Raw genomic sequence first — 25,761 nt, 5'->3', positions numbered from 1 at the left:
TGTCCCAGCGCGGCGCTCCTCCACCTACCTTCCCTCTCCTGCGCAGCGCCCACGGCGCAGCGCCCACGAGCTGCCACGCCGGCTGGAGTGGAGCATGAACCAGCCCAGTGGGCAGATGCGTGGGGGTGCTGCGCACAAAGGACGAAGCTCAAGCTGGAGGCGGAGGGAGGGGCGCTGGAGGAGCCTCAGAAAGAGGGCTGGGCAGGAAGGTGGTCTCTGGTGAGAAGGCGGGACTGAGGGAGCCAGTGTGCAGGTGGGGGCGTCAGAAGAGCACGGACCCGCCATGACCTCGGGTCTTGGGGGTGCGAGGGGCCAGGCCCTGTGTGTGGGAGATGCTGCCACTGCACTGCTCACCGTGTGACCAGACCAGTAGGGGGACAGCGACGGTGCCAGGGGAGCTGCTGGAGCCAGTGTGGAGGGATGTGTTTCTCTTGACGACATTGCCCAGAGCCTCTCGAGTTCCATGATTCAAGGTGAAAAGGAAGCAGAGAGCAGGAGAGAAGGCGGGTGGGACTGTCAGGGAACCTGGAGCAGCGCGGACGGAGGCCCCAGGGAGCCCGAGCAGCCCGCACAGCCTTTCCTCTCCGGACGGGTTCTCCCCGCCGGCGTCGGTACCGCGTCTCCTCAGTGAGAGCCCTGCCCGTGGAGCCACTACACGGGGCCGGGTGAGGGCGGGCGAGGCTGGCTTAGGCCTTCAACATTCCTAAAAGACACCACCTTTCCCAGGGTTTTCTAGAAAGCAAGACTTTAGAACAAGAAGGCTTTGCCCCGTCCCTCCTCGGGCGGCTGCGCCTGTTACTTACGCCTGAGCTCCTCCACAGGACGCCCCTCTGCCTGCCGGGCACGGTGTCGCCATGACAGGGCCACCAGGCTCACCTTGACCCGCTTTCCATGCGGGGACTCACTGCTGCCTCGCAGTCCGGCTGTCAGCGAGCAGGGCGTCTGAGCCTGTGGTCAGCCCGACTCGGATGACACCCGCAGCCGCCATGTGCCAGCCCCGAGATGGCAATGCCGCCGATCAAGGCCAGCTATGGAAACAGGGGCAGCACTCTCTTGGCGACATTTAAGTGTGACGGGAACAAAGAGACAACCACCCAGTGGACTGGGCGTGCCCTCCGGGCGGAGCCTTCACCTGAGACCCCAGCCCAGCACATAGCACAACCAGCACCTCACGTGGGACCTGGAGCCCGAGGCCCAGCGAGGCCCTGCCTGGTGCTGACCCACTGAAACCATCAGACGCTACAGGCTGTTTGCAGCCACTAAGTTTGGGGTGATTTGCTGCAGCTCTATAACTAATCCACTGAGCTGCCAGTACACTGTAATGAGCAGTGGGCCGGCTGACTGAACAGTGGCCTATCCAAAAGAATTTAAAGCGTCTGACGTATACATTTAATCGTGTTGTAATAAGCAAGTTTACCTTTACAATATTTCTTAAAGTGTGACTAATACTACAATTGGTTCAAAAGGGCCAGTTCAAAAGGTTGTAGCAGCAAGAAGATTTGGTCAAAAGCTAAGAAATTCCAGTGTTGACGAGGCAGAGCTCTGACAGAGGGAATGGCTGGTCCCAGCAGGTCTGAGGACACCTGGGGACAGTGGCTGGTGAGGAGCGAAGCTGTAAAATGATCCTACTTCTGGGAGATGACAGTGGGATATAAACACACAAGATGAAACGGAAACACTGGGCAAGGACACACGCACGGCACCACCTACTGTGCTTCCCGGCTTGGCCCCGCCCTTCACGCCGGAGGGCCACGGGACCGCCGACAGGAGGCTGAGACAGCAGCACAGCGCGTGGCCACGGAAAACCACCCACACGTGGTTCCTCTAGCAATTACTATTTCCTGTTATGTCTTAGACCAGGGGTGGGCAAACTTTTTGACTCGAGGGCCACAATGGGTTCTTAAACTGGACCGGAGGGCCGGAACAAAAGCATGGATGGAGTGTTTGTGTGAACTAATATAAATTCAAAGTAAACATCATTACATAAAAGGGTACGGTCTTTTTTTTTTTTAGTTTTATTCATTTCAAACGGGCCGGATCCGGCCCGCGGGCCGTAGTTTGCCCACGGCTGTCTTAGACTCTAGCCCTACTTTCAAAGAATTCAGATTACTTCACAACTCGAGGCATGAGAAAATTTAGCAGAAAGTTCCAGAAACCGAAATTTCACCTGAGGTGAGAATAAGACTTGCTCAGGAGAGAGAAAAGACGAACCAAAAACAGAATACTTGCAAGGCATATACCTGAGAAGGAACTTGTATCTACAGCACATAGAGAACTCCTATAGCCCAATCGCAGACAACAGGCACATTTCTAATTGGGCAAACTCGCGGCGACAGTTCTCCGAAGATGTGCAAGGAGCCGGGCACCGGGGAGATGCCAGCATCCTGAGCCCAAGGCAAGACACAAACCAGGACCAGCTCGGACGCAGCACCTCCGCCCCGGGACGCTGTGGTCAGGACGGACAGTGGTCAGTCAGTGCTGCTCGGACGTGGAGAGCACGGGTCTTCGACACAAGTGCTGGGAACGCACAAGGTGCAGCTTGCATTTATATGATTAATTCATGTTATTTATTTCAAACGCACAATTGGCTACCTTTCCCATCAATGAATCAACTGAGCTGAAACAGGAAAACAGCTGACCAGTGAATACAGAATGTCTCCAAAATTCTCTACTTTATAACAAATGTGAAGAATCTCGTATTCCATAGAGAAAAAACTGTTTTTTAAAGAGACAAATTCATTATCATAAATGCAATTTAATCCGCAAATGTTAAATAAGGTTTGTTATGGCTTAAAATCTTCTTGATAAATAGATTGAAACAGGAACTTAAAACGGCTCTCATAAAAGCAGACGCCAAGAACAGCAATGACGAACCCCACTGGCATTTCCCCTGCTGCAGCCCGCGCTCCCCGCACCGCGTGGGAAAATCCGCTGTTTCACACTCTCTCACTGCGCGGGCGTGGGCGGCAGCTCTCTGGGTTCATGGGAGTTTACTGTCATCAGAAACCAAGCTCATCATTTATCTTCTTTCCGAAACACACAGTTTAAAGACATGCTGCCAGCCCGCGTGTAAGGTCAGAGCTTTCGAGCCATGCGCGCCTCTCCTAGGGAGCGTCCGCTGAGCTGAGCTGTGTGCGCCTGTTTCCTGCGGGAGCCGTCAGAGAACGGCACTCAGTCCAGGACACACCGTGCTTCCCCGCCCCGCTGCCAAGAGCCACAGACTCTCCCTCTGAAACTTCCTTGGACTCTGTCCCTTCCTCTCCATTCCAGGCCTGCAATGACCTCACCCGCTGCTGCCACGTCTCCCCGCTCACGCCTGCAGCCGCCAGGCTCTGGTCTTCCTCCGGCTCATCTTCCCTCCCGACTTCGTTCTACTTGCAGACCTCAGCCAGATCAACAGTCTGTTAACAGAGCTGCCACGGTGTTATTTAGTTTAATAGGTTAAAATCACTCCCCGAGCTCATTTAAGGACCTAAGCCACCCAGCTGCACCCTCTGCACGCCTGGTCTTGTTCCTCTCCACCACGGGTCCTTTCCGCGGTCTCTGCCCAGACCCCATGCTCGGTCCCAGCTCAGGGCTCATGGTGTGTGGCAAGCAGCAGCTGCTCATCCACCGCCTGGCACCATCATTTCCATCCTAAGAGGGCTCCATGCTTTTTGCACATCACAACATGCCCAGTTAAGTAAAACAGGACATTCCTGAGCCTCCCTTGAAGCTGAGCATAAGCAGTTTACATCCAATGAGACATAAGCAGAAGTCTGCTAGAAATTTCTGGAAAAGGTTACTTTCCTGACAGATGCCATGCCTCCCCCCTTTTCTGTCTAAAATACAGATATGAGGCTTGAGCTGCAGCAGCCACTTTGGGATCAGCCGGGAACGGCCGCCACAAGGGCAGCAGCCTTGGTCCCGGCTGGCACCCTTAAATCGCTGCGTCATAGCAGCACAGCGCTGGCTCACTGCGTGGACGTCTCAACATACAGGGGAATGAATCCAGGGCACTTCCGCCAGGAAACAGCAAGGCTTTCCATTACGTGTAGCTGAACGCAATTCTTATGCAAATATCTTATCCTCTCCTCATCCTTACACTTAGATTTCCTTTACAGTCAACGTTCATCTCCCAGAGTACCAACTGATATGATCACCAAGATTCTGTCATCTATCACATTCTTCTAATTTTTTTTGTTGTTGTTAATCCTCACCTGAGGATTTTTCCATTGATTTTTAGAGAGAATGGAAGGAAGGGAGACAGAGAGAAAAATCTGTAATAATAAAAGGGTAATATGCAAATCAACTGAACGACCCAACAGCAGCACGACCATCCAGATGACTTTCCAGACGACCACGCTATGACACGCACTGGCACCAGGCCAGCCAAGGTGGGTGTGATGTGATTCGTCAGGGGGCCCCACCATCACCCCATGACCGCCCCGCAGAGGGAGGCCCAGGCCACTGGCCAGTGACGCTGTGGCGGGGCCAGCCAGCAATCGCCCCGCAGAGGGAACCCAGGCCAGCCAAGTGATTGCACCCTATGCCTGTCACCCGCAGAGGGAGACCGGTGGGGGGGGGGGGGGAGAACAAAGCCACACAGATGGCAAGCAGGGGCGGGGCCAGCTGCCGGGGGAAGGAATGCCCCGATAGGCCCTAATTGCCAGCCAGGCCCAGGCTGAGGGACACCGCCCCCGCCCCACCCCCATGCACGCATTCCGTGCACCAGACCTCTACTATAGATCAAAGAGAGACACAAATTGGCTGCCTCTTCCACGTGCCCGACCGGGCCAGGGATCGAACCTGCAACTGAGGTATGTGCCCTTCAGTCCACAGGCCAGTGCTCTATCCCCTGGGCAAAGCCGGTAGGTCCTGTTCTCCATAAGCATCGGGTTTATAACTACCAGGACTGAACTGATCTCTTTTAAAAGCCAAGCAGTGCATTGTTTCTGGAGTAGAACTAAACCATCACTGAGGGCGCAGGCCCACCTGGAAATTCAGCCTCCATGAGGCTGAGCCACAGGATCTAAGGACTAAGCCAAGCTTTACCCCAATTCTACAGACAACCAGTCAGACTCTGCCCTAGACCAGTGATGGCGAACCTTCTGAGCTCGGTGTGTCAGCATTTTGAAAATCCCTAACTTAACTCTGGTGCCGTGTCACATATAGAAATTTTTTGATATTTGCAACCATAGTAAAACAAAGATTTACATTTTTGATATTTATTTTATATATTTAAATGCCATTTAACAAAGAAAAATCAACCAAAAAAATGAGTTCGCGTGTCACCTCTGACACGCGTGTCATAGGTTCGCCATCACTGCCCTAGAGACTCTCTTCTCCCGGAAAACTGCCGCCGGCACTCAGGCCCTGCGTGTCCGTCAGTAGGTGTGGGTGCTGCGTTGCGTGCAGAGCTACACAGAGTTAACAGAGCGGGTGTCTCTGGAGAGAAAACTTCCTTTTCTCAGATGACTACTGGCCTTTCTCCTTTTCAGCGGGAAGACCAGTGTGGGGATCTTCCTACTGCCTTTGGCCGAGCGTCAGAACTCTGACCACTACCCCATCTGCAATAACAAACTAAAACATGGTTTCGGGAGAAGATTCCATTCACTCGACGGTGTGGATGCAATTACACAACATTGAAATGGAATGCACTTCAATGAAAACACAACGCTGTGACTACGTTTAGGAAGCAGCTGACCTGCAGGCCTTTAGGAGAAACGGGTTTGTAAGAGCAAAGGCACAACGTCAGGCACAAGCCTCCGTCCCCAGCAGGGCCGGTTCCATTCTCTGACCACTCGGCCTGCGCGCTGCCGCCCGGCGTAGCCTCTCCCACTAAACAGGCGCTCCACTGCTCAGAAGTTCTTCTGTCTTCTTTACGTGGAAATGACTTGAGATTGAAGATAATTGCTGTGTAGCCTTGAAGTCGTTTGTTCACCTACTTGGGCCTTAATAAGGACAGGGTGGACCCCACTACACCTCGCTTTATCTACTCCTCGGGGGCCACCTGCTGCGCACGCAGGCACGTGTGGGAAGAGCAGCTGCTGTCGGTGCCCTCTCCCTGACGGAGGGCTCCACACAGGAGCTGCCATTTAAAAGCTCCTCTAGGCTCTATTTTGCTGAGTTATTCATCAAGACTGAAAGGAAAAGAGCAGTTTAGACCAGTGATGGCGAACCTTTTGAGCTCGGCGTGTCAGCATTTTGAAAAACCCTAACTTAACTCTGGTGCCGTGTCACATTTAGAAATTTTTTGATATTTGCAACCATAGTAAAACAAAGATTTATATTTTTGATATTTATTTTATATATTTAAATGCCATTTAACAAAGAAAAAATCAACCAAAAAAATGAGTTCGCGTGTCACCTCTGACACGCGTGTCATAGGTTCGCCATCACTGGTTTAGACTCCATCAGACAAAGAAAGACCTCCTTGCAGCTCACTAACCTGTTCTCAATCCTCTTATGACACAAGGAAATTAAATAGTACAGAGAATGCAGAAGGAAGAACAGTTAATTACAAAACTACACTAGAGAGCGGAGTGGTGTGACTCGTGTTTTCTCATGGCATTAGCTTCACAACCATGACCTACTCTCTCTGGCTACCTCTCCTGTAGACATCTTCCCAGCTCAAAGCCAGACACTGACCTGGGAATCGAATTTACTTCGCTAAAACGGGAAGGTCAAGTCCCTCTTCCCAAATAGCCTCTCGAGGGCCCTACACACACCAGCTACTCAATAAAATCTGACTTCACATCCTCTGCCACCCTCTCCAAATTCTATAGGCTCCCCTACGTCAGAGGGGGACAAACCAACAACTCGCTTTTCTTTCCAAGTCACGTGGAACTTTTAACTCAAAAATGGCAGAAAAGATACTGTAGTCACCTGTGCCCAGTCCGCCCGCGGCTCAGGGTGAACCGCTGGTTCCAGAGCTGCCTCCCGCAGGCTGCTCTGTCGTCGGTGCTGCCCAGACTCTCTGGGCCTATAACCTGTCCTCCCCGGGTCGTAAGTGACATAACTTACATCATAAAACGCCAAGTTCATATGCCTCATAAGCCAGAGACCTGCCTCTGGGCCTCGGAGGGTTCTATGTCAGCTTTTACATGGGTTTTCCTTTAAGAGCAATTGTTGGGAAGGACAGTAACCATTTCAGTTCACTCTTTACTGTGAATTTCCAACCCCAGCAACGCGGTGAGAGAAAGGCAGCCCGGCACACAGGCCCATGACTTCACATTCGCCAAGATGAGACGGAACCGTGCTTGCCAACTATTTTAATCACATAAAGAATTAAAACAGCAAAATCTTCAAGTGACCACCAAGTAATGACCGAGTGAGGTTTACCCTTCTCCTGTCCCTCCACAACACTGCCCGTCGGAGCCACGCCCTGGATGCCGCGGCTCCCCGAGGACTGGCGCAGCCGTACAGCAGGGACCCAGCGCACAAACCCACCTGACTCTGCAATATCCGCACGATATTGTCTTTAACGACATAACTGATGGGAACATATTTTATACATGTGTGTAGCCCTGGCTCCTGCTACGCGTGTTGTGTAAATGGCACCGGTCACTCTGAGCTTCGATGTCTCACCTGTGACGTGGAGACACAGAGCGGACAGACAACAGCGTGGCATCCGGGAGCCACAGCCACGTCTTGGAGAGGGGACATCAGACACACCTGGAGGGCACAGGACATCTGTGCAGCAATGCAGCGGTCACGCCACAACGCGGGTGGTGGCATCACAACTGCTCACGTGGGTCAGAACTCCTCCACTGCTGGCACAGAGCACCCTGGAGGCTCACCGTGCGCGAGCCGGCACCTCGAGTGGTTCTAAAGCACAGGTCTGTCACCAGAGCAAGGGGGCTGTCTAGGAGCAGGGCCCGCGGAGGCGTGACAAGCGGAGGCAACGCAGGACCCGCCTGGATCGTGAACCCTCCCCAAAGCCATGAGAGAATGAGGGCAGATGTGAACTGGACGATGACTGCGCAGTAAGCTGTGCTGTGTCAGCATTAGGCTTTCTAAAGGGCGGCCACGCTGCTGTGCGTATGCAGGAGAGTGTCCCTTTTTAGGAGACACATATCCGTGTGTTTAGGGGGTCAAGTGTCAGAATGCCTGTAATTTACTCTCAAATGGTTAAAAAACACATGAGTGTCGAGGGATAAGCAGGTAAAGATGAAGCAAATGTGGAGAAATGTTAACAAGAGTGAAGTCCAGGTGGAGGGCCTGCAGATACTCACTCTACTCGTCTTCCAGCTGTTCCGTCGATTGGAGGACCGAAAGAAGGAATCCTCGACCATGCCAACCTGCTGAGGGGCAGGTGAAGGGACACAGGCGTGGCCTCTGGTTTTGGCAAGAATTAGCCAGCAGTGACCCTTTACGGGAGCATTTCGGGGGAATGGAGGGTGAACGCAGAGCGGAGTGGGCTGGGCAGGAGGGCAGCAAAGGGGGCGATGCAGGCAAGCGGCTCCTCGAGGCTCCGCTGGGCTGCGCAGAGGAGAAAGGCCGGCGCCAGTGTCCCCGCAGAGCTGAGTGACTGCTGACGGTCCGCAGGGGCCAGGACGCTGGGCCCACAGGAAGGTGTCTCCGCAGAGGATGGCGGTGACGACAGCCTGTAACCTGGAAGCAGCCGGCACTGCCCGGAGCCTCATCACTCACTGAACTCTCAGGGCAACTCTGAGGCAGGTGGTGCTCAAGCCTCCTTTGCAGACGAGGGAGCTGGGCCCGTGGGCAGAGACTCCCCGCCAGCAGCAGGGAGGCTGCGGTGGGTTTGAGGAGAGAAGGAGGGGATTTACAGGCAGGACTGGGTGCTCCTTGGGTTAAGGGTCATGGACCAGAAGTGACTCTAGCAATTTCCAGCTGCAGAAAGGATGGCTGGTGGGACCTAAGAGAAAAGGAGCCGGCGGGTGGGGGCAGGAGGGACATGGAGTCTAGCTGGTAAGGAGGCGTGCATGGAGGCCACTGAGGGTGCGATGGACACAGAAAAGGTGGAAGGGTCAGAGGACAGAGGTCATGAGGTCAGGAATAGCTAGAGGGGTGACAGGGAGAGAGAAGGAGCAATCTGAGTGGAGATGGTCAAGGCAGTGTGTTCCTGGGGGGCCCTGGGCGCTGATGCAGAGTCAAAGGCGGTCCTCCACGTGGCACAGAGCCGCCCAAGCCTGGGGTGAGCAGGGCGGGCAGAGCACCGCCACCAGGAAGGTCCAGGGGAGGTCACACACGGAAGGCCGTGCGGGGCATTGGGGAGGGCGGGGCTAACCGGAGGCTGCACTGGGCAGGACACTGCCCTCCCTCCACGGCTCAGGGACCTCGATGGAAGAAAGTCAGGTGCTAAGATGAGAAGCAGCCGAGGTCAGAGCGAGAGGGGCATGTGGTGTGCACGCAACCAGTCATTCCTGCATGGGAATCTTAATGTGCTTAATAGTTTGCTACATCCTAAAGCACAAACCATTTACAAAGAAATCCAAACCAGATCAAAAAGGAAATGATCCTCCAACGATTATACTCTCAAACCCATGAAAGGCTCATTTTCAAAAATGAGTCCCCTGGCCAGACACACAGCAGCATCGGAGTATTCCGGGCGCACAGCCGCAGGGAGCCCAGCCAGCACCACAGGCCCCGTGCGCTGCCTGGTGGCGGGTGAGGACGCCAGCCTTTCTGAGCACAACCTGGCCACACGGGAAGCCGGGCGCCTCTGGGGTGAGAATGAGGGCACTTCTTCCCTGAGCTCCTGCGGGAGCGACACGCCCGTGAACAGAGGAGACGCTCAGAGCTGCGCCTTTCCTGAAGGGACAGGCTCCCCGAGGTCGCTCTCCATGTCTCTGTAAGAGCGAGCAGACGGTGCGAGCCCTTATTTTACGTCCATCAAGGTGGCCCGCACATGTCTAGTGAGCTCTGTATGCAGCTCACTGAAAACGCACAGCTCTCTAGAGCAGGGGTCCTCAAACTTTTTAAACAGGGGGCCAGTTCACTGTCCCTCAGACCGTTGGAGGGCCCGACTATAGTTAAAAAAAAACTATGAACAAATTCCTATGCACACTGCACATATCTTATTTTGAAGTAAAAAAACCAAAACGGGAACAAATACAATATTTGTATTTGCATGTGGCCCGCAGGCCGTAGTTTGAGGACCCCTGCCCTAGAGTCTTACATGTACAGTCAACATCTAAGACGTGTCCCTGAGACTAAATTTTATTGCGCTTTATCTGGAACCCTGATGTGCTGTGTAGTTGTACTTGATGGTTTCACCAGGACCATCAAGAAGAGAGGCCTGGTCAGCCCCAGGGCTCATTCTCGCCCTCCTCAGCCCAGGGGCCTCCTGCACTGGCCACCGAGCCCGGGCCTGCGGCGGTGCTGCCCACCCGCTGTCCTTGGAGCCCAGCACGATGTGTGAGAGAAGCAGGGGTCAGCGACGCACTCTCTCCCTCACAGCACCCCTGGCACAGGAGGAAAGCAGTCCTCTTCCATGAAGAGCCGGCTGAAGTAGTCTCTCCTTCACGCAATTTTTCTCGTGCTTTTTCTATTCCTATGGGACTTTCGTTTTGGAGTACGGATGTCTGTCTTATTTTTCCTTCTCGAGTATAAGCAAGCACACTCCGCCTTACCATCTTTGGATAGTCCTAAAGTGTTTCAGTGTGACGTGTTTTATTTAATACCTAGCCCCAGAGAACAAAATGCAACATAACGCTATCAATATCAAATGCATCAGTGTCACAGACTAACTACATACAGGCTGCCAAGGTTTGGTGCGCAGGCATACCACCATGCACGGAACGCGGGTCACTGCTCTAGGTCCCAACCCCACTTGCAAGCCCCGCTCACACTTTTCCAAGTTGACAAATAAAAGAGAATGAATTTTCCTATTTAAAATACAGTAATTTAAAAAGTAACTTCAAATCTTTTCATTTTTAAAAGGAGTATAAAATTTTAAAAATAGTATTTTGCAAAATAGTGGGAAATGTTTCAAAATTAATGCATGAATATATACCCAACCAACTGAACCTTTTAAATTTCTTTTAGTTAATTCAGAGAATCGCAGTTAAACAAAGCAATCTCGTTCGTAAACCAAAAGGTCACCTTACCATTGATGTTTATTGCCGGCAATACAATGGACATCTTTGGCCTGGTGGTCTTGTTATGGGTGGTCGCTGGTAGCAGCAGGTGATCCTGAGATTGACAGAGAACAATCTGTTAAATGTAATAATTGGCTTAGCTCGGGAACAGACCATAGCCAGCGTGTCTAAGACCCCAATGTTCAGTGGGATCATAAAAAATGGCAATTTTTAGTTGAATTTGGCCTAGAGTTATCTATCCAACAGAGTCATTTTCAAACTTTTTTTTAAAGAAGAGAAACATTTCCCCCCAAAAGCTTCTGTTCCCAAATGAACACCATACACGAGAGCCGGAAGCAGGGCCGGGGCCTGGCCACGCTGCTCGGCCTCCTCTGTCCCTCTAGAGTGGCCACAGCTGCACACATTCTCCGTAAGGTCCATATGGACTACAGATACATAGTTCTTGCTCTTAAAAAGCATACAGTTTAGTAGGAGAGTTTAAAAAATTAAGGACGCATGTCGAGCACAATTAAATGTAATCCTGCCAGCTTTTGACGATCCGCAGGTGGACTGGCAGCTGAGGGTTCTGGTTCCCAACCACACAGATACGGGAAGCAAGAGCAAGCCAGGAGGAGTGTGACTTCTAAAGGGGAAAAGGTATGTACCTCTGTCAGTATTCTACGGTTGATTATGACCTACTAGAGGCCCCGAGCACCAGTTGGGTCCCTCAGCCTGGCCTGCGGGGATCGGGCTGAAACCGGCAGTCCAACATCCCCTGAGGGGTCCTGGATTGCGAGAGGGAGCAGGCCAGGCAGAGGGTCCCCACTGGTGCACGAATCCATGCACTGGGCCTCTAGTATGCATATAAGATCTTTGGTTAATCTCTCCTGCCCTCCATCCTTCCCCCTTCCCTCTGAGATTCATCAGTCTGTTCCATGTTTCCATGCCTGTGCGTTAAGCGTCTGCTCCCTGGTGGTCAGTGCATATCATAGCTACCAGTCGAACAGTCCAATGGTCAGACGGTCACTTAGGCATATGTATACACACACACACACACACACACACACACACACACACACACACACGAGCAGCGATTCTCAACCTGTGGGTCACGACAGGTTCAATTTGTAACAATGAAAATACATCCTGCATATCAGATATTTATACTACGATTCATAACAGTAGCAAAATTACAGTTATGAAGTAGCAACGAAAATAATTTTATGGTTGGGGGTCACCACAACAGGAACAACTGTATTAACGGGTCGAGGCATTAGGAAGGTTGAGAACCACTGCACTAGAGGCCTGGTGCATGAAATTCGTGCACTGGAGGGGGGGGGTCTCTCAGCCCAGCCTGCGCCCTCTCACAGTACGGGAGCCCTCGGGGGATGTCCAACTGATGGCTTAGGCCCGCTCCTAAACCGTCAGTCGGACATCCTTAGTGCTGCCACGGAAGTGGGAGAGGCTCCCGCCACCACCGCTGCACTCACCAGCCATGAGCCCGGCTCAGGGCTTCTGCCTGAGCAGTGCTCCCCATGTGGGAGCACACTGACCACCAGGGGGTAGTTCCTGCGTTGAGCGTCTGCCCCCTGGTGGTCAGTGCACATCATAGCGACCGGTCGTTCTGCTGTTCGGTCAATTTGCATATTAGCCTTTTATTATATAGGATAGATGACTTGGATATTAACTACTGTTTTCAATAACTCCCTTTTCCTAGCAAAAACAGGAATTGTCACAGAACAAAGAAAAAGACAAAAATGAACATTCATGCTTCCATTTGAGGGAGCAAGCTAACCTGAGACGAAGCAGAAGTGTGAATTTAACTCTGGCTTTCTTGTTCCTTTGTTCATCTGTCTCATCATTCACTCAACATACTCCTCTAAGAAAAGGCTCCTCAAAAAGTCAGCCGAGAGCAACAAAATTCAATGCAACTTAGTTCACAGTCAATGTGATTATGAAATGTAATTGCCACCAAAGCTAAGAAAAAGTCTAGAATGTGAACAAACTAAAATTAATGTAATGTGAGCAGAACAATATAGAAAACATTTCTAGTAACTGCCTGCTTTGTCTAACTCGGGGCAACATTTCCCAGAGAACATGTTCTGTAAAGGGGGAGGAGTCCAGCGGCCTGAGAATCCCAGCACTGCACAAAGAGAGTTTTTTTAAACACATTGTTAGACACAGAGATCACAAGTTTCTGAGAGTACGATAACATATTATAGCCAAGAAAAAGCAAAATTTGCTGATCTTCATGCCATGAAACTTACAAATACATAATTAAATGTTGCTTCAGGGTCCCCCAAAGTAAGGCCATGACAAAAATAAACATGTTTAGATGCCACTGGCCACGGGTGAAGGCCAGGCTCAGACCTAAGTCTGAACTTCCTGCTGAGATCTGGATGCCACCCTAAACTTTGTTTTTAAATTTCCTTTTCTGAACATAGTATCTCCTACTTTCTCTCTTCACTGAATTTCAAACAAAGTAGTTACTTTTGCAGCAGAAAGCCAGAACTTACGAAAAAGAAGAGTCACATACTGAATGCACAGACGTCATCACAGTCCCCTGCCTGCCTCTCATTATTAAAGGCTTGCGAAGTGGGGAGAAAGCCTGCATCAAAGTGCTCATTCCCAAGAGGCCTCGCGACAAGAACTGCAGGGGACTGAGCTGGTGTGCCACAAACTGTGATGGTGCTTATCTCTCGGTAAAGTAGTTCATACGCACGAATGCACACACACGTGTGCAGACACAGCCCTGGACAGTGCAGCTGTTTTATTGAATGCCCATGTTCACTTCCTCAAATGAAATGTTCTTTGCCACAACCATGACTCTTGAGTCCTTTTCCTCTCCACTATGTTCACCTTACTCCTTTTCAGCGCCTCACTGGTCCATCCCATCAGCGACATCTTCAGAAACAAAGGACTTCGTTTAACCTCTGCCCATTCGTTAAAGAACTGGCGCGCACAGAGACTGCCTGTACTCAGCACTGCACCGCAGAGCCTGTTTCTGCCAAAGCGTCCAAGTCCAGGCTTCCGTTCTGTCGGGGAAACAATGCTCACTGTGACAGAACCTGCCATTTGTGTTCCAGGTTTAGTTGGGCACAAAGCTACCCAGAACCCAGACCACATTCCCAGCCTCCTCTGAGGCCACACACTCAAGTTCTGCTGATTACAGGAGGCACCCTCCACCCAACTTCTGCAGCTGAAATGCAGGCACTACTGCTAGCGCGGGCAGCCCTCTCGGACCACAGGAGGGGCAGCGTGGCAGAAGGAACCACACATCCTGACGATCGAAGCTGCCACAAGATCTCCGGAACCGACAATGAGAGAGAAGTAAAATTATAATCTGCCTAAGACACTATTATTTTGGATTTTCTGTTACTCGTAGATAAATCTACAGCTAATTATTAGTTGTATTAAAAAATTGCGAAACAGCACTAAAGGTATTTAGTCAAGAGGGGTTTCAATTAGGGTTCATCAGAGACAGTTACTCTTTTTTAACTGCATAAAAAATTTTATTATTTAGCCTTCTTGATATGCTCCCCCTCCCGTTTTTACTTATTAAAGAACTTGCAGAGGAAATTAAATCCTGGAAAAGTAGAGATATCATTGGATGAATTTGAATGAAACTCTTAGCTTCCTATTAAGTCAGTTAAAATAATCCAGCTGCAATAAAGACGAAGCTACTTAAAAATAAAAAGGACAAGAGAAAAGAAGTTGCCATAGAGAAAAATATGATGCATTCTGGCACTGTCACTCAGAACTATGTCACTCAGAAGGTGTTAAGACAGCAGATTCCGCAGAGCCGTGGCCGACTGAGGGCCAAGGCCTCTGCAGGGAGCGCCATGTGGACACAATCAAGGCCATCCCGCAGGCCCTGCAGCCAGAGAGGCGCCGTGGGAAACACCCACACATTCCACCAGGGGAATGGAGCATCAGCTTTCCAACATTAGGCAATGTTGTGCCTGAGAAAATATGCTATTTTCCTACAATTCTCCCAGTTCCCTCTTCCAGGCTCGCTGTTAGAAAAAGACAAACTGTTAGTGCATAACAGCATCCCAGGCCGTTTCCTCTCTTTTTGGAGACCAACTTACCAAAAGAACAGAACCACATCTTGCTCAGCTGGAGGTTAGGAGGGGAACTCACCAGAACACTGAGGTCCTAGGAAGTGCTGTAAGTGTGGGTTCCATGTCGGGTAGAGTAGAAAAGGGCCCCATTTAAGCTGACCTGCTAGAGTAAATGGCCCTTTTGCCCCAAAAACTCACTGACCGACGCCCGCAGCACACTGTTCAGCTCATGACTAGATTTGTGTTTTTTCCAAAACTATTGCTATTTGTATTTGTTAGTGTAATTGTGTAATTTAATAAAATATTACATAAACTGCTCAAATACAGTGTGAAAAGACACCACGATTTAATAAAGGTGAACAGTTAAAATGTCTGTCATTGCAAGACTGGGAACCAAATCGTAGCAATGTGCATTTAGAGTGCTGTCCAAGCATTCAGTTCTTGTTCTAATTTAGAGTCATAATTAAACCTGGAAATTATGGTTAATGCATTAAGCATAGCTTTTGTAGGAAAAGCAACAAGAAACTCTTGTGAAGAGGTATTAACCCTATATCACATTTGGCGAATGAATGCACATTTACATAATTAAACGAAACATGAAGATAGACACTCTGACCCTGTACTTCCTAGGACTTTGTTCAATAGCACGAGCTCCTTGCAGTTGCAAGTGTTGTGAGCGACAATGCAGAGCCGTTTCCCAGGCTGGACAGCGTGATGCAGGGAGGGGGGGAGGCCCCCGGAACTCGCTGCCAGTCATGCTCGCTGGTGCCAGCAGCCAGCAGTCCAAAGAACAGCTTCTGAAGGAAAAGCATCCAACAGTCACTCTAAAGAGCCGGTCCACATGAGGACTGTCAGGCAGACTGTTCACGAGATGCTTCCTTTTAGAAATTCACTTTACTCGGGGCCACGGGCAGGAGGTGAACTTTCTGAAGGTTAAGTTGCATCCTCGACACGGTAGCCAATGAACCGCAGGCAGGCGGGCAGGGAGGCTGCAGAGAGCTGAGTCAACAAGCTCCCTCAGGAAGAGATCACAGGAAACGCTTCAAGGGAAAAGTCAAATACAGATATCAAAGAGAATTGCTTTACTTTTTGTTGGAAAAAATGGGGAAATGCTGGGTTGGAACAAAAAATAATTTTTTAAAGTTCTAGGCAGACGCTGTAGGAATGGGGTAAACCTGCCCAAGAGAAGCCTCAGATGTCGTGTATGTGTGTACATGTGCGTGCAGATGTGCATGTATATGTGTGCGCACGTGTGTACTGCATGTGTGCTTGGGGTGTGCTGTGTGAGTGTATGTTTTGTACAGGTGTGTGTGTGTGTGTGTGTGTGTGTGTGTGTGTGTAAGCAGCACGGCAGGGAGGGAAGGGGCGTGGGAGACACTGTTCTAGCTGACGGCTTCGTATCAGTGGCAGCACAGCTTTCTGGAGGTGAGAAGACAGGTCCTCCCTGACCTCGGTTCTAAGTCCGCTCTCCTTGCAAGAGTCTCTGGGTCTGCCCCCCCCCCCCCCCCACCCCCGTCCTCCCCGTCTTCACTAGAGAGCGTGATCCTTTCCTTTCCAAAGCAACTTTGATCTTTTTGTTTCACACAAAGAAACCGGGGGGACTGTAAAATCTCCCTAAAGTACGTGTTAGGAAGGGTTGGTCCTGACAAGGTTAACTACCAAGTGGAAATAAGTATATCCCTTAAATTTCTTTTAATGTCCTGGTTAAAATGTCAGAGTAAATTAGTATAGAAATCAGCGGTTTCAAAAAGACTAAATAAAATAAAGGGATAACTATATCCTGGCATTAATTCATTAAAAGGAACACCAGCCCTAGCTGGTTTGGCTCAGTGGACAGAGTGTCAGCCTGTGGACCCAAAGTATCCTGGGTTCAATTCCGGTCAAGGGCACATGCCCAGGTTGCATCCTCGATTCCCAGTGGGAGGAGTGCAGGAGGCAGCCGATAGATGATTCTCTCTCATCATTGATGTTTCTATCTCTCTCTCTCCCTCTCCCTTCCTCTCTGAAATCAGTAAAAATATAAAAAATGATAATAATAATAAAAGGAACACCCATCTGCCTCTTATATAAACATATGTTAATGAAATGCTTAAATTAAGAGATCAAACAGCACTACTGTGAAATAATACTAAAAACTTCAAATTTATTTTCTAGGCAAAACTTTTAAATTAAATATTTTTCAATAAAGTGTAATGATTTCTGAGGTAGGAATAGAAGAGCTAAAAGGAATGAGTAAAATAATATTTCTTTCTATGATAACTCACATAGCCTCTGCTTTTATCAAAGTTTTCATTTTTCAATTCTCAAATGTCATTTTTAATTTTTAAAGTTTTACACTTTCCGAGGGAGCTGGAGACTGCGGGTCCTGCACACACTTCGCAGCACACAGATGCCTCGGGCAGTGCACAGGCCATGGCTCCGTGTGCCCTCACAAAGCAAAAGTTAGGAGAAATTCTTTTAAGAAACTGCAATTGTTTGCTTGCTTTAATCAAGGTATTCTGATTTCATCTTGTTGCCAATGTTCTTAATCTTCTTTTTAAAATTATAAACAGAAATTACCAAAAAATTTACAGTTCTAAATAATGTTTTTGGGGTTTTTTTAAAAATGATTTTTGTTTGTTTTTAATGTTTTTTGTTTGTTTTTAATGTTTAGAGAGAGGACGGGAGAGGGAGAGAAAGAAACAGGGAGCGAGAAACATCATTGACCGGCCGCCTCCCACATGCCCCCCGACTGGAGATCAAGCCTGCATGCCGGGCATACGTCTCAACTGGGAATCGAATCAGTAATCTCTTGGTTCCTGGGTTGATGCTCAACCACTGAGCCACACTGGCAGGGCTCTAATTAATATTTTATTCTTCCTACCACAGTTTGGTCTTCAGACTGCTTTTAATGCAATGCAATAATGTGGAGTTTAAATACAAAAGATTATATTCTATTTACTGGCTTCTTACTGAAAATATTAACCCCCAGCTGGTAAGGCTCATAAAACGGCTTTCTAAGAGGCCTTTTTCATGCCAACTATTAGTTATTTATAAGCATAAGCTGAGTAGTACTCCCCCACAGAACAGTGGCCATGCAGTCTGCCAAACGCCTTCAGTTCAGGACGGGTGCCTGGCAGAAGTACTGAAGGAAGATGTTAAATATATAGGGAATGGGTTCAATAATTCTGTCTGATCTCACAGCATAAAATGTAGAAACTAGCAGAGAAAGATGCTCACACAGGAGAGAAGCAGAAGGTGTCCACACGGAACTCTAGCGGCTCAAAACCACGAAGTAACTTTTACCCAGATGTTTTATGTAGATTAGCAAATAAAATCTACAAGAATTCCTTCTTAAGTATTTAGCAAACTCTGTCACTTTCACACACTTAAGAAACTAGTGTTTAACGTTTTAAGCAGAGAAACCTGGCGGGGTGAATTAAAGCACTAAGTCCGTGACCACATCGTCTTGAAAAGGTGTTTGGGGACTCCGCTCTGACACATGCTGTGCCTGTTTCTAACTCCTGGTGGGAAGTCCCAGGCGAACGATGACGCTGGGAGCCTGCACAGCAGGAACAGCCATCGTGCTGAACGAATCACGGGGAATGTTGAAGGGGAATGTCCAGAGCTGCTTTAAATCGTTTATTATACTGGGCTACGAAGCATGTTCATTAGAAGCCTCAAAACGGCCTTCAACCCTGAGCCAGGTTTCTAGGACGCTCAGCTGCAGGGAGTGCCTCGCGCCTATGTCTTGAAGTAAAGGGAGAAATGTCTCTTTAGTTTGATCCAACTTCAGTTCAATTTAATTCAAAATACTTTATAAACTTACTATTTGCAAGACACCGTAAGGGATAAAGAGTACATTTTAAAGCCCTCACTTTTTTTGAAGTTATCTGGGGGATATACTTCTACATAAACATACACCAGGAAGCGTGTTCTGTCCGCCCCCCCCATGCCCCCAGCCCCTCTGCTGGCACAGGGAGCCCCCTCCTCGGAAGGGAGGGATGGGCCAAAACCCCTGGATTTTGTGTAGTCTTGGGTCATCTTCATGACCAAAATTGAGTTACATTTAACATAAACTCAGAGATTATTTTTAGATTTCTCTGATATTTAATTAAAAATATGCCAGCCCATTCTGGTTTAGAAACATTTTAACTTCTCTTAAATTTCACAGCATAAAACAACTTCGTAGGGATATGTTAATTTGTGGCACTCTACTGGTTTGCATATTTCTAGAAAACTTCTCTTAACATCATCTTATTAACTGTGATGAGGAGGTGGTGTGGGTGTGGTGGGAGCACCAGCCTGAACGGAAGGTGCTTCCTCACATGCAGGGTGCGTGACGCCACGTCACCCGCTGGGTCTGAATTTCTTCCTCTAAAATTAAGGGGGCAAAAGTACATCCCTCTATCTCAAAATCTAAATTGGAAATACATATTTACTCAAGAATTTCAAAATGCGTTACACTTTGAAAGCAATAACGTAAGGGCAGCTTAACCCAACCTCTGCAGCGGGTGTTTGCTGACCTATAACCAGCTTAACTCCGCTTGCGGTGCCACTGACCAACGTCCTGGAACAATAAGTCTGCAGGGGCTTTGAACTGAAGCCGAGGCCCCAGGGCTGAGCACTGGTGTCAGCTAGCTGTCTGCTGCAACCTTGCCTCACAGAAATAGCTTTTAGCAAAATAGAACGTTAAAATCCACACTTAGACCCAGAAGCAAGAAACAGAAGCTAGGGCTGTAAGACTGGGCTCAGCAGAACTGGGGGGCTCAGCTTTGGGAACTGCCCCCTGAGCTCCGGCACCGGTGTGTCTGAATAAAGGTGAACTTCTGCATCTTCCGAGTGCTTGGCGGTCTGCCTTCCTCTCGCGGTTACTCTGCCGTAACAATATTACTTGAAGCAAATTTTTATTCCCAACATAATGTTGTGAAACTTTACAAAAGTGAGATTAATTAATGATGCCAAAATAAATGGCCAAATTGTGAAAGGAACCTAATTCTGATTGTAGGTTCACTTCCTGCTCATCAGCTCCGCTAGCTTTTCTCCAGAAGAAAGAATCACACACCATTCTCTGTATGAGAATTCGTTAGCTTCATTACCAGGGAAACTTTAAATCTGAGTTGCTGGGATCACTAAGCTAAGTGAATCTAGAGCATGAAGACTTATCTCAATAAAGAAGCAGAGAGAAAACATACATGAATGAACAGTCACCCAGCACACAGCACTGAGATGCGGCCGCGGACAGTCAGCCTAGGCCAGTGATGGCGAACCTTTTGAGCTCGGTGTGTCAGCATTTTGAAAAACCCTAACTTAACGCTGGTGCCGTGTCACATATAGAAATTTTTTGATATTTGCAACCATAGTAAAACAAAGACTTATATTTTTGATATTTATTTTATATATTTAAATGTCATTTAACAAAGAAAAATCAACCAAAAAAATGAGTTCGGGTGTCACCTCTGACACGCGTGTCATAGGTTCGCCATCACTGGCCTGGGGAGCGAGTCTGGTGCTAGCAGCAGTGCTTTGACGCAGGCAGCAAGGGTGGTCCGGCACCTGTTTCTCTAAATGACTGAGTCCTTTGTCTTTTCAAAAAGATAAGTAGTTTTTTAAAAAGCCTAGATGTCAGTGCACAATAGCCTCTTTCAGAAATGCTTAAACATGGCAGGGGAAATGGGGTTTCCTCCTACTCACTCCAAACCATGTGAGCAGGAATTGTTTCCTTATTTATGTTTTACAGGCAATTAAATGATCTTTTGGGGGGTTTGGGGGGGAAAGTACTAAGTAATAAAATGATCACAGTGCCCGACTGGTGTAGCTCTATGGTTGAGAGTCGAGCCAGGAACCAAGAGGCCACCAGTTCGATTCCTGGGTAGGGGACATGCCCAGGTTGGGGGCTTGATCCCCTGTGGGGCGCATGGAGGAGGCAGCTGATCGGTGATCGACGTTTCTCTCTCTCTATCCCTCCTTTCCTCTCTCTCTAAAAAATCAATAAAATCGATATTTTTTAAATTATCACAGTTATATGGACAATCCCACTACAGAGCCCAACTCATAAGCAGAGTGAAGACCTATCTAAGTACCCAGATGTTCTCAGCCATCCAGCACACATCCTCCTGGAAGCCTGGTCTCCATTCTACACTTTTGTCCAAATCCCTGCCTCTGACTGACAGTCTCATAGTTACCTGCGGGAGCCTGGAGAATCCTTGGAAGTCAGAATGAAAGGGAGGTTTGTCTATCTGAAGATATCAGTCAAATGAAATTATAATATTGGTAAGACTGTATTTAAATGTTTATCCTCTACAGAAATATGCATAGTCTACATTGCAGTGATGTAAAAACGTATGTGTATCATTTTAAATAAATGAAACCCATATGTCCATTTCAATAATTTTGCTGAACTACTGGGTTATGGGTAACTTCCTCCTGTTTATTTTTCAAATTTCTGAGCATTGAGATAGTCCTTTTAAAATTAAAAAACATTTAAAATTTATCATAGTTATCTATCAATGGTTGAGACCATTTGGTAAGAATTCTATATAAACATGAAAACCTCATAAAGACTATCTTTTAAATGTTGCCTTCAACAACCAAGCATTTATAAGCAATTCGGTAATCTGTAAAAGCTCGAAGCTCCAGCTTAAGAACTTGAAGATTAAGCCTCTTTTACACCATTTGTGTGATTTAAGAAAGGAATTCCACTGAGTTCTAAAGCCACATCTACCCATTTCAGAATTTCCAATCAAGATCTGAGAAGCTTTCATGAATTGCAAAAAGAATTTAAACTAAATTTATTTAATTCCAAAATTAGTTCTTAAAACCCTTTCTTAAGAGCAAAAATCGAACACATACTCCTGATTCAGCTGTCTTTTTAAAAGGAACCAAAAAAGGGATTTAAGTACTAATTATAGGCAAATGAATTCTATTGGATACCATGTTTTGATACAAGTTTGTAAGGTAAGTTTATTATAAAAGCTTTTGCAACCATTTGTAAGAAAGGGGAAAATCACAAAGGGCTTAATTTTTGCATAAATAGGGACTTTAGAAAAATACTAGAGGCCCGATGCACCAAATTCATGCAAGGGGCTCGGCCCTTGCAGCCCTGGCTTCGTCCAAAAGATCATCTGGATGGTCGTTCTGCTGTTCGGTCTAATTAGCATATTAGCTCTTTATTATATAGGACTGTAGCTCCAATTTGGCTTGATACAGTGTGAGAACAGGTAGAAAAATGCAAATACCAAACATCTTTAACTACAAAGGACATGAGTATTTTCTTAGTCAAAGACATGCCTGGGTGTTAGAAACAATTTATTTCCATCTGGCACAAAATTTGACAGCTTAAGAGCAAAAGGAACAAGCAAAAGATGATGGTTATATTATGTGTGGAACAGGTGTTTTTTTTTTTATTGATTTCAGAGAGGAAGGGAGAGGGAGAGATAGAAACATTGATGAGAGAGAATCATTGATTAGCTGCCTCCTGCATGCCCCCTACTGGGGATCGAGCCAGCAAACTCAGGCATTTGCCCTTGACCAGAATCGAACCCAGGACCCTTGAGTTCACAGGACAATGCTCTACCCACTGAGCAAAACCGGCTAGGGCTGTGGAACAGATATTTTAAATCTTAGACAATTAACTGTGGTTGAAAACTAAGCAAGCAGGGACTTCCCTCACTGTCCATTTCACACTGTGAGCAGTTAGACGCTGCCAAGCGGTCTGAACGGATCAGGGTTCCTGGCACTCATCTGAATGAGACACAACCAGGAAACACAGAACGCTAGGGTGGGGGTGTCAAATGCAAACAGATGTCCTTCTATTAGGTAATATTTTGTTGTTTTAAAGACTCAAGCTTTTCAAGAAGTTCAGCAAAAGAATAAAGTTGTTTTGCCATATCATTTTTCAGGAGTTTACTTTGAAAATAGTTTCCACTAAACCAGTTTACAAATCTCGCTCCTCTCTATAGGTTAGAATGGACAAATATTCATACCCATTTGAGTAAGTCTGAGGTACATTTTCTAGATATAACTGCAGATGAAACACAAAAACAAAGGCGATTGAAACAGAATCACTGTGATATTCTTTCCATGCCTCAAGTGAGGCAGATGAGGAAGACAAGAAAGCGAAAGAAATGCCAGGCATCATTAGGCTCGTGCTGGACACACAGTGACACCACCTCAGAAAAAAGCCTCCTTCAAGTGACGTGACTTATTAAAGGGCAAGGGAGAGGGATGGTCAGGCCCAATTAAAAGAAGGAATCATCATGTAATGACTACCTCTAGCCAGATCTGAAGCCATAATTTCATTTATAGCAAAGAATACATCCTTATGAAGACATGGCAAAAGGGGGAAGGTAGAATTATAAGTAAGTCTGATAATACACCTGACTCATATGGTCACCTAGTTTCAGAGGTTCTTATATTATGTGGAAAACATTTCAATGGGAAATACATTCTCATTTCTCACAAAGAATAAATTTAATCCCTCAGAATTTCCCCACAAACTCATTTAAGAAAATTATTTATTGCTTGATAGTATTACTATAAGATAATTAAAAGATTAAGATCATAACTTATGTATACGTGCAGCCTCCAAAATATTAAGAAGATTGAGACACAGATGGTGGGAATAGACGAAGCTGTCAGTTGTGTACAGGAGTGACCTCACTCCTACACCAATGCCTCTGAACAACAAAGGTTTGAGATGCGCAGGTCCACTTACATGGGTGTCTTTTTCAATATAACTGAAATATAATTTCTCTTCCTTGTGATTTTCTTAATATTTTTCTCTAGCTCACTTTTTTGTAAGAATACAGTAAACACTACTTACAACATGCAGAATATGTGTTCATCAGCTGTGCTACTGGCAGGCTATTTGTTAAGTTTCTAAGGAGTCAGAAGTTATACAGGATTTTCAACGGTGCGAGGGGTCGGAGCACTGACCCTGGCGCTGCTCAAGAGTCAGCGCTATGTAACAAGACATCAAAACACCTCCCGCCACTAATGCCTTTTCCAACTTTATTACATAACTTCCACAAATGATTCTAATACTACAACACTAAAAGGCACTTCAGCTGGCCCAGTATCTTTATCATAGAAAAGATACAATTCTGAAGAAAAACCATCAGATTGCATCACAAGTGAGAATTCTCTCCGCAGCATGAGGCGACCCCAGGGCAGTGACCGACCTGCAAGTGAAACCTGGAAAGGCCAAACTTGAAAAACACCAACAGGAGAGCTTATTGCTGAGAAGAAAGCAGGCAGGAGGAAAAGCCCAGTCACATTTAGTCTTTAGGTTTAAAGAATGATCCATATAACGTGAGAGGAAAACGCTAATGAAGGAAACATCTTAAGAGACAAAAGGAGAAGACCAGAAAGGCAGATCAACTGAGAAAAAAAAAGGTGTGCTGTACAGCATGAGGGGTTCAGCAGGGACTGAGGCACACAGAAGGAAAGCTAAGCTGGAAGATACTGAGAGGCTAGAGGCTGTGCAAGCAACCACTTCACGGACTCCTTTCCATGCTAGGGGAGGGGCGATGTCCACTTCTTTAGAACATCTAAGGTCTGTTCCTCTTTATATGCTCATTTTTCTTGTGTATCAGAAATGGAAAATAACAAAGGTACGGTCACAGCCCAACTGAGAAGGGAAACTAGGCAACTGAAAATTGAAGTTCAGATGAGCACACTTAGGGCACCATAAAATGCTAAAACCAGGTTTATTTCAATCTGCTAAACTGGAGGCATACAAATGACCCAAACACATCCATTTAAACTCCTATCCTTGCAAAAAGACAAAAATGATGGTGTAAAAGGAGCATTTTTTAGGTCTGAACAAAGTAACACATAGCACAATCTTAGGAAAAACTGCATTTAATCTTCTTTTAAACATTAGAGTTTTTTTAGTAACCCCTGACCATTCAAAGTCACCAATATCATTAAAAAAAAAAAAAAGCCCCTTGGCAACACTTACCTATAAAGCTGCTTTTTAAAACGACTGCCTGGCCCGAGCGGGTTTGGCTCAGCGGACAGAGCAATGGCCTGCCTGGAAGGTCCTGGCTGGACGCTGGTCAGGGCACAGCCCCAGGTTGCGGGCTCCATCCCCAGTGGGGGGCGTGCAGGAGGCAGCCCACCAATGATTCTCTCATCACTGATGTTTCTATAGCTCCCTCTCCCTTCTTCTCTGAAATCAATTTTAAAAATATATTAAAAACAAATAGAACGACTGTCTTTTCTCCTGGGCCAACCTTACGGCCTGGCACCAGATGGTTTGTCCCCATTTTCTCCCCCAAAGAAAAATCAACTGAAAATACCAAAAGAGATTGGGCATGAAGTCTTCAGGGGCAGTGACGCGCTCCCAGCCGTGCCTGCACTTGGGTGGGGGGGGGGGGGGGGGGGGGGGGGTCACTGGTCACCAGCCTCCCAGCAGAGCGGGCCGAGGGGCAGCGCGGCAGAGTCTAGATCCAGATGTTTCTGGGGATGACGTGGCGCAGGGTCGCGAGAAGCGGCCCAGGCAGAAGGCAGCGGTGCTCTCCACGGTCCACAGCTGGTCCACCATGTCCCCGGGAGCTGTGGCCGTCCTCCATCCTCCATCCTCCATTGTGGGGCCAACGGCTACACCCCATGCGCATGGCGCCGCCCTTCTCCCAGGGCAGCTCCATTGCGGGCTTGGCCCACTCCACCCGGTGCTGGTGCTGGTGACG

At 47.7% G+C, this 25,761-nt stretch overlaps 1 protein-coding gene across 1 annotated transcript in view; it reads right to left on the bottom strand.

The window, feature by feature from the left end:
- The window catches only part of ATF6 (activating transcription factor 6), a gene marked incomplete at its 5' end in the record, with an annotated part of 138,225 nt that overhangs the window by 5,540 nt on the left and 106,924 nt on the right, over positions 1 to 25,761 (bottom strand). Inside the window, one exon of the mRNA XM_014528541.1 lies at positions 11,055 to 11,139. Within this exon, the coding sequence (XP_014384027.1) occupies positions 11,055 to 11,139 (85 nt within the window). The remainder of the gene's footprint in view (positions 1 to 11,054; positions 11,140 to 25,761) is intronic.

This window comes from Myotis brandtii, unplaced genomic scaffold, assembly GCF_000412655.1.
Source record: "Myotis brandtii unplaced genomic scaffold, ASM41265v1 scaffold64, whole genome shotgun sequence".
NCBI classification, from domain to species: Eukaryota; Metazoa; Chordata; class Mammalia; order Chiroptera; family Vespertilionidae; genus Myotis; species Myotis brandtii.
Note: the sequence above shows the minus strand (reverse complement) of the source record. Positions and strands in the feature narration are given on the sequence as shown.